The 8,909-nt window shown below is 41.4% G+C and overlaps 1 protein-coding gene across 1 annotated transcript; it reads left to right on the plus strand.

Annotated features, from left to right (window-relative positions):
• Window positions 1–3,374: 3,374 nt before the first annotated feature.
• On the plus strand, window positions 3,375–7,532 carry LOC131622005 (uncharacterized). The gene is made up of 3 exons (XM_058893060.1): window positions 3,375–4,211; window positions 4,458–4,695; window positions 6,181–7,532. Exons 1-3 carry the CDS (start codon window positions 3,375–3,377, stop codon window positions 7,530–7,532), a joined length of 2,427 nt encoding a protein of 808 aa, XP_058749043.1.
• Window positions 7,533–8,909: the final 1,377 nt, after the last annotated feature.

Below are 8,909 nucleotides of genomic sequence, written 5' to 3' on the forward strand. Positions count from 1 at the left end.
TTTGCAGTGCTTTAGGGATTCGAGCAATGCAAATGGTGCAAAGCTCAAGATAAGAATATGTCTTGCTTATCCCTCGGTCGGGAGCCCCAAGCAATTTCCACATATGTACAAGTGATGATTACCACTTTGGCTTGCATGTCCAAACTATCCAGAGAGAGAATAAATGACCTTTGCAACTCTTGACATCAAGCACTAGGCACAATCTAACAATGTCTAAATCAACGGAGTCACAATCTTTTACGGCTTTCAAAATTTTCTCCAAGAGGTGGAACATTTTTTATTTTCAATAATCGGAAACTTGAAAACTTCAATTTCCAAATCGTTCTCATGATGGGTTCCCTCCTTAATAGTAATAGGAATCTCAACAGTACTCAGACATTCTGATTCATAAGAACTTTCCCTGAGGTGAAATTAACATTTGACCTCTGAGGAACCTGTCTCAATTCTTCTTGTCTGATCGGTCACCATTTCTAGTAAGTTTCCGCACCTTTTTCCGACCGAAATTCGTAATCTTGGTAATACTAAGTGGCATTGGCATATGTTTTTAAAGTAAGTTTCTTGTTTTTCGGTTGTATAGTTTTGTTGCATTTTAATGTGTTTTGAGTATTATAAAAGTGTCGTTTTATGTGCTGGTTGTTAGTTTGTTGTTGGCCAGGTTGATGCACGGGAGAGATAGAAAACTTATGGCGCGCACGAGCCGAAAAAAGCAAAGACTGAAGCCAACACGGGCACCCGTGTGCATACACACGGTCCGTGTCAAAAAGTGGCTGGAAAAGCATTTTGGAAGGCAAGGCAGAGGTTTCACACGGGCACCCGTGTTCAGGCACACGGCCCGTGTGGAAAAGTGCGTGGAAAGTGACTTTTTGAAGGCAAGGCAGAGGAACAACACGGGCGCCCGTGTGCAGCAACACGGCCCGTGTTGTTGAGGCGTGCTGATTTTATTTTCTTGCTTCTCCTCACTTGAAGGGGACAAGTAAAGGTATTTTTGGTATTCCAGTTGCAACCTGAATGGAAGTGAATGATAAGTACAACCTAGGGCAAGGAGAGAAGATACTTTTTGATAGATCAGAATAGAGATTTGCAGAGAGAAGAGAGACGGAAGCGAGATTTTGGAAGGCGAAGAGATTCAACGGTGGACACCATTGAAGATCCTAGTTCTCCCAATTGATTGTAATGTCTAAACTTTTTCATTTGTGCTTTTTGAATACTATGATAGGCTAAACCCCCCAATGCTAGGGGGTGTCCCTGATTCGATCTGTAATAACTCTGGATTTGGTATTTCGTTAATTTAAAGTTTGTATTGTTCAATTCAATTGTATAATGTTTATAATGCTTTCTTTATCAGACCAATAAGGATTGTTCTTTGGTTAACAATTCGTAGGACTACAATTGTTAGGGTTTGTATACAATTGAACCTTATGATCATCACCTAGGACTAGGGATATAATCTGGTTATTCGAAAATTCTTGATAAATTAATGATTTGGTTTTGTCTGATTTCTCTAAGGACTTAAGTAATCGGAGTTTAAATCAAATAAGATTGTCACTGAGGACTTAGGACAATCATACTTGAGAATGAATAATTGAACCATATGCACGGGTTAACGAGATCTTCATCTAGAGGAATTAGAGAGAGAATCACACACCCTACCTTAGCATTATTTTCTCATATTAAAATGTTCAGTTTTAATTTCCTTTATTTCTTAGTAGTTTAATCTCTTTTGTCACTTATTTGAAACAACACTCATATGAACTTTTGTTTAATTGACTGAGTCCAATCACTTGTATTTCCTACGCAATCCTCGTGATCGATACTTAGGGTAAAACCCATTATTACTACATCAGTAAAAATAGTACACTTGCTATTTTTCCGATCAAGTTTTTGGCGCCGTTGCCGGGGATTGCCAAAATATAAGTGTTAATTAGTCAGTTAAAATTTTATTGCTCTGCAATTAAAATTTTATTTTTTGCTGAATTTATGTTTGTTTAGTTTTATTTTTGATTCAATTCAAACTAATCGACTTCTAATCTTGTATGCGAGGTAAGGCCTCAACTGAACTTCTTTTTGACGCAGAACCAGAAAGGCTATTACGAGCAAGACTCCGAGAAGTTAAACGGAAAAGACTGGCTTCAAAAGGAGAATCTCCTATAGTTTCAGAATCAGAAGACGAAGAAAGAATATCTATTTCATCCGAGCAGTCAGAATCTGAGCCTGGAACTATGGCAGCTGATCCACCTCCTCCAGAGAGGCTTTTAGGAGACTATGGAAGTGCTAATGCCCCGCTTGGAAGAATGACCATCGTAAACCAACCGGTCAATGTGGCACACTTCCAACTCCATCCTTCAACTATCCGACAGTTGGAGAGCAAGCTGTTTGCGGGAAGAATCAATGAAGATGCAAATAAGCATCTACAAAGATTCCTCACCACAATAACATCATTGAAGATTGAAGGCCATTCTGAAGAAGCCAAGAGACTCGTGATGTTTCCATTCACTTTATCCGAAGACGCGGAAGAGTGGTTTTACTCACTTCCAGCTGGAAGCATCACAACATGGCAACAAATGGAAACGGCGTTCCTTGATGAATATTTCCCTGCATCAGTCTTTATTCGAAAAAGATATGATATTGTGAATTTCAAGCAGAAAGAAGGGGAATCGCTGGGAGACGCATACAAAAGGTTCAAGAGGTGTTTGGTTGCTTGTCCTACTCATAACATGGACCCAACCGAGCAAATGCAGACTTTTGTTAATGGTCTCCGACTTAAGACAAAACAGCTTATCGACACTGCTGCCGGTGGCTCAACTAACTTTTCAACAGCCACTGGTATCAAGAGGATCATAGAAGCGATTGCCGCCAATGAGCACATTGAGTTATATGACCGCGCTATGAGCCAACCAGAAGGAAAAATTGATTTGAAGCTTGCTGATCGGGTAGTTAAAATGGAAGAACAAATTGCTGCTGAGGTAGAGAGAAGATCGAAGAAGATGAACATTGGTGAACAGAAAGTAGCTCAAGTTGAGCAGACTACCTCCGTTGTTTGTGAAATATGTAGTGGGCCACATTTTGCCATGCATTGTGTGGCAACACAAGAACAGGTGGAACAGATTCATATGTTAAGGAAAAACAATCCTTATGCCAATACATATAATCCAGGATGGAAAAATCATCCTAACTTTGCATGGAAGGATCAACAAGGAAACTTTCAGAAGCAATGATCAACTCAGTTCCAAGTTCCAGCTCAGACACAACAGTACAGACCTCCACAACAACAAACTCCATATCAACAACAATTCCAGCACCATCCGCAACAGTTCCAAACTCAAGGTCAACAACAGGTACCAAAGAAAGCAGATTGGGAAATTGCTTTTGAAAAGATGGCCGCTCACAATTCTCAATTCCAAGAGGAAACAAGGAGCACTCTTAGGAACACAGGAGCTTCAATCAAAAATCTGGAGATTCAAATGAGTCAGATTGCACAACAAATGACCAACACTCAACCACAAGGTGCTTTACCAAGTGCCACGGTTACGAATCCTAGAGATAATAATCATGTGAACGCTGTTACAACAAGGAGCAATAAATCGAAGGAAACGCATGAGAAAAACTCTGATGAAGAAGATATGTTAATTGAAGTAGATGTGGAGATTAAAGAAAATGAGGTAGTAAGAAAAGAGGTCACAGGCGAAGAAGGGGTAGTCAAAGAAAAAGTTGCTACACCTAAACCAGCGGTGAGACTTCCTTTCCCCACAAGGAATAAGAAGAAAGAACAACATGAGAAAAACTTCGAGAAGTTTTTAGAGATGTTCAAGAAACTTGAGCTAAACATTCCATTCTTAGAGGCACTGGAGCAAATGCCTACCTATGCGAAGTTCATGAAGGATATCATTTCGAAGAAGCGAACAATCGACAGTGACCCGATTATTCTAACTGAAACTTGTAGTGCTATTTTGCAGGGAATGAAGATCCCAGTTAAAAAGAGAGATCGAGGTTCAGTAACGATCCCATGCACAATTGGTGATAGATCTTTCAAGAAAGCTTTGATCGATTTGGGGGCAAGTGTGAGTCTTATGCCTTTATCCATTTACAAAAGATTGGGAATAGGTAAAGTACAAGATACTCGTATGACACTTCAGTTTGCTGACCAATCCGTTAAAAGACCCTACGGAGTGGTAGAAGATGTGCTGGTTAAAATAGACAAGTTCGTGTTTCCGGTAGATTTTGTTATTCTAGAGATACCCGAAGATGAAGAGATACCAATCATTTTCGGAAGACCTTTTCTGGAAACCGAGAGATGCTTGATCGACATAGAAGAGGGTACAATGACTTTGAAAGTTTATGATGAAGAATTGAAGATTGATGTGCGAAACACTATGAAGTACAAGGATGAGGTTGCCACGAGTCAACACATTGAGGTAATTGAGCAAATTTGTGATGAAGAAAATTCTTTGACAACACAGAAGCTACCTTTGGAAAGAGTTCTTAGTTTATCAATCTTCGAAGAGGAAGAAATAATTGATGAAAAGGACAGTGAAGTTTTAGCCATGATGGAAACATCATGTGTCAAAAATTCTCGCCACAACCGATGGGAGGATCTAAGGCAACCATTAGTGGAAGGAAGTAAAGACGAACCAAAGAAGGGGGCTGAACTTAAGCAATTACCAGAGAACCTCAAATATGTCTTTTTAGACACTAAAAGTAAGTGCCCAGCTATCATAAGTTCTCACCTTGAATTTCTTCAAGAGGATAAGCTTGTCAAAGTCCTCAAAAAGCATAAAAGTGCTCTTGGATGGTCAATTGAAGACTTGAAAGGGATAAGTCCAACGCTTTGCATACACAAAATCTTAATGGAAGATGATCACAAACCGGTCGTCCAACCTCAACGACGACTAAATCCAGCAATGAAGGAAGTGGTCAGAAAGGAGGTGGTAAAACTTTTGGACGCAGGGATGATATATCCAATATCTGACAGTTCATGGGTGAGTCCAGTGCATGTGGTGCCTAAGAAAGGCGGAACTACGGTAATCAAGAATGAGAAGAATGAGTTGATTCCCACAAGAACGGTTACAGGGTGGAGAGTCTGTATAGATTACCGAAGATTGAATCTAGCAACTAGAAAAGATCACTTCCCACTACCTTTCATCGACCAGATGTTGTAAAGGTTAGCGGGTCATGATTATTATTGTTTCCTCGATGGCTATTCGGGGTATAATCAGATAGCTGTTGCACCAAAAGACCAAGATAAGACCGCATTTACATGCCCTTTTGGTATTTTCGCTTACAGAAGAATGCCATTCGGGTTATGTAATGCCCCAGCCTCATTTCAGAGATGCATGCAATCTATCTTTGCAGATATGCTTGAGAAACATATGGAAGTATTCATGGATGATTTCTCAGTTTTTGGTAAGTCTTTTGATAATTGTTTGACTAACCTTGCTCTTGTTCTAGAAAGATGCCAACAGACCAACTTGATCCTCAACTGGGAGAAGTGCCATTTCATGGTACGCGAAGGTATAGTGTTGGGTCACAAAATTTCTCACAAAGGAATAGAAGTTGACCAAGCGAAGATAGAGGTAATAGCAAAACTGCCTCCCCCCATGAACGAAAAAGGTATTCGAAGTTTCTTAGGACATGCGGGTTTTTACCGTAGGTTCATAAGAGATTTCTCAAAAATTGCAAAACCATTAACTACACTGTTGATTAAAGACAAAGCCTTCGTTTTCGATGAAAAGCGTGCCATAGCATTTGACACTATAAAACAAAAATTAGTGTCGGCACCAATTGTTGTAGCCCTGGATTGGTCTCTACCTTTTGAGATTATGTGTGATACCAGTGATATTGCAGTGGGGGCAGTTCTAGGACAGCGTAGAGAAAAGTTATTACATGTTATTTACTACGCAAGTCACGTGCTAAACCCTGCACAGATGAACTATGCAACTACTGAGAAGGAGTTGCTAGCTGTTGTTTATGCCTTTGATAAGTTCAGGCAATATCTGTTGGGTTCTAAAGTCATTGTTTATACTGACCATGCTGCCTTGAAGTATCTTTTTGCTAAACAGGACTCTAAACCAAGGTTGCTAAGATGGATCTTACTCCTTCAGGAGTTTGATGTGGAGATTCGTGACAAGAAAGGGTCTGAAAACACTGTGGCTGACCACTTGTCTTGAATGTCACCTATTGCAGAAACAGAAGATACGCACCCGATAAAGGACGAGTTCGCTGATGAACATATCCTCGCTGTTATTGGTGTGCCTTGGTTCGCCGATTATGCGAACTATTTGGTAGGTGGTATTGTACCTGAAGATTTTGACTCTAACAGAAAGAAAAAGTTTTTACATGATTGCAGGTTCTACTTATGGGATGATCCATTCCTATACAAGAAGGGACTCGATGGTTTGATCAGAAGATGTGTACCTGAGGAGGAACAAAGGGATGTGCTAAAAGCATGCCATGATTCCGAATATGGAGGACACTTCAGTGGTGATAGAACGGCTGCAAAAGTCCTACAATCTGGGTTGTATTGGCCTACTCTATTCAAAGACGCCCAAAGCATTGTGAAAGAATGTGATAGGTGTCAAAGAACAGGGAATATTTCCAAAAGAAACCAGATGCCGCAGAAGGGTATACTTGAAGTGGAATTGTTCGATGTGTGGGGAATCGATTTCATGGGACCTTTTCCACCATCTTTTGGAAAGAACTACATCCTCGTAGCCGTTGATTATGTCTCCAAGTGGGTTGAAGCAGTCGCTCTACCCACAAATGATGCGAAGGTGGTAGTAAACTTTCTCAAAACCAATATTTTCTCTAGATTTGGGGTTCCAAGAGCACTCATAAGCGATGAAGGCACCCACTTCTTAAACAAGTTAATGGAGAATCTGTTGAAAAAGTACAATGTGAAACATAAGATTGCCACTGCTTACCATCCACAAACCAGTGGTCAGGTGGAGGTTTCGAACCGGCAAATCAAGCAGATTCTCGAAAAGACTGTTAGTGCTTCGAGAAAAGATTGGTCTATGAAACTTGAAGACGCATTATGGGCGTACAGAACAGCATTCAAGACCCCCATTGGTATGTCCCCGTATCAACTAGTTTATGGTAAGGCGTGCCATCTCCCTCTTGAACTTGAGCACAAAGCATTTTGGGCTACCAAGTATTTGAACTATGATCTAGCAAAAGCAGGTGAATTACGGATTCTTCAACTCCATGAGCTAGAAGAATTCCGTGATCAAGCCTATGAGAATGCTAAGGTCTATAAAGAGCAGACCCGGAAATGGCATGATCAGAGAATAAAACAGAAAGTATTCTGGGAGGGCCAGTTAGTGCTTCTATTCAACTCCAGGCTTAAACTTTTTCCTGGGAAATTAAAATCCCGGTGGTCTGGTCCGTTTGTGGTACAAACGGTATTCCCTCATGGTGCGGTGGAAATTAAAAATCCAAACAATGGAGATGTGTTCAAGGTGAATGGACAACGGCTGAAGCCCTACTACACTGGAGTAGGAGCGGGAGTGATCGATCATTTGCGTCTCATCGACTGAGGTGTAGACCGTCGAGCCATGCGACGTTAAACGAAGCGCTCCGTGGGAGGCAACCCACGCTTGTTTTCTTTAACATTTTTCTTTGTTCTATTTTGTTTTATTAGGTGGTGAAGTTTGGACCGGTAGGCGCAACTCGAGTCACAAGGCACAAATATTGTTCCATTTCAAAGCATAGAAGAACATCAACACGGGCGCCCGAGTGCAGCAACACGGCCCGTGTTGAGTCAGAGCGCAGTAAAAAAAAAGAGAAGAATAAAAGAGAGAAAGTGAAGCTACAACACTAGCAACACGGGCGCCCGTGTTGCCCCTTAGCACCCTCTCCTTTTTGCGAACAGAACAGTCACACGGGTGACCGTGTGCAGTCACACGGACCGTGTTGTCTGTGCTGGGGCAGAATTTTGAATTTTCTTTCTCCACTTATGTGGGCCCCATCTGCATTATAACACATCTTCTCCTTCATTCCACTCATTCTCCCACTTCTCATTCTCTTCCTCCATTAAACCCTAACCTCCACCTTCACTAAACTCACTCTACCACCATCAACCATCCACTTAAACACTATAGTGTCTTCACAAAAGTTGCTCTACTCCCCTTCCTCTTCACTTCTATCGGTTTAGTTTTTTATTTTGTGCATTTTTATTTTTTTCGAATTTTGCCTTGTTGTGCTTGTGGTTTCTTGTTCAATTTTCTTGCAGAGCCCTTATCATGCCTCCCCGAAAGACAACCCAGCGCCGCAATGTCAGGGATGATTTCGCCGAATCCTCCCAACCAAGGCAGCGGGTCCGTCGCGCCCCTAGTCGCGCAACCGGTCGTAGTGGGAGCCAAGAAGAGAATGCCCATGGCATTACATTTGCCCTTCTTGAACACAAAGCAAGGTATGATGTTTTAGTTCAACGTAAATTGCTCCCGACTAGATATATCTGTGATGACACACTTGTCAAGTTAGGCCTTAAAGATGAAGTCTACCGTATGTTTCACAACATAAGGATGTTGCCCTTTATGCTATTTGAGGCACCGACTTATGAAGGCCTAACTCTTGAATTCCTGAGCACTGTAGAATTTAAATTGAGACACAAATGGAATGGTTCCGAATTTGAGTATTTTGGTGATCTGGAATTTTATATGTTTGGAAATAAGCATTCTTTATCTGTGGAAGAGGTTGGGGCGGCCCTCAAATTACCTTCCGCTGGACCGGGAGCCCCACCCGAAACATTTCCTGCTTGTGAATTTTGGGAAGCCATCACAGGTGCAGCTGGGTACAATCCTAGTAGGGCTAAGGCCTCGGGGATTCATAACCCTAGTTTCAGGTATGCTCAGAAAGTTTTGGCCTTTACCTTATTTGGGAGAGGAGATAGTACGGGGATATGTGTGAAGAGA

The sequence above is a fragment of the Vicia villosa genome, unplaced genomic scaffold (assembly GCF_029867415.1).
Source record: "Vicia villosa cultivar HV-30 ecotype Madison, WI unplaced genomic scaffold, Vvil1.0 ctg.000022F_1_1_1, whole genome shotgun sequence".
Lineage (NCBI taxonomy): Eukaryota > Viridiplantae > Streptophyta > Magnoliopsida > Fabales > Fabaceae > Vicia > Vicia villosa.

Excerpts from the sequence above, each read along its gene's own strand:
- LOC131622005 (XM_058893060.1), top strand. The coding sequence starts at position 3,375 with ATGGCCGCTCACAATTCTCAATTCCAAGAGGAAACAAGGAGCACTCTT. Across the intron at positions 4,212-4,457 it reads TAGACAAGTTCGTGTTTCCG|AAGCTACCTTTGGAAAGAGT; the intron begins GTAGATTTTGTT and ends TTGACAACACAG. Across the intron at positions 4,696-6,180 it reads TGTCTTTTTAGACACTAAAA|AAACAGAAGATACGCACCCG; the intron begins GTAAGTGCCCAG and ends CACCTATTGCAG.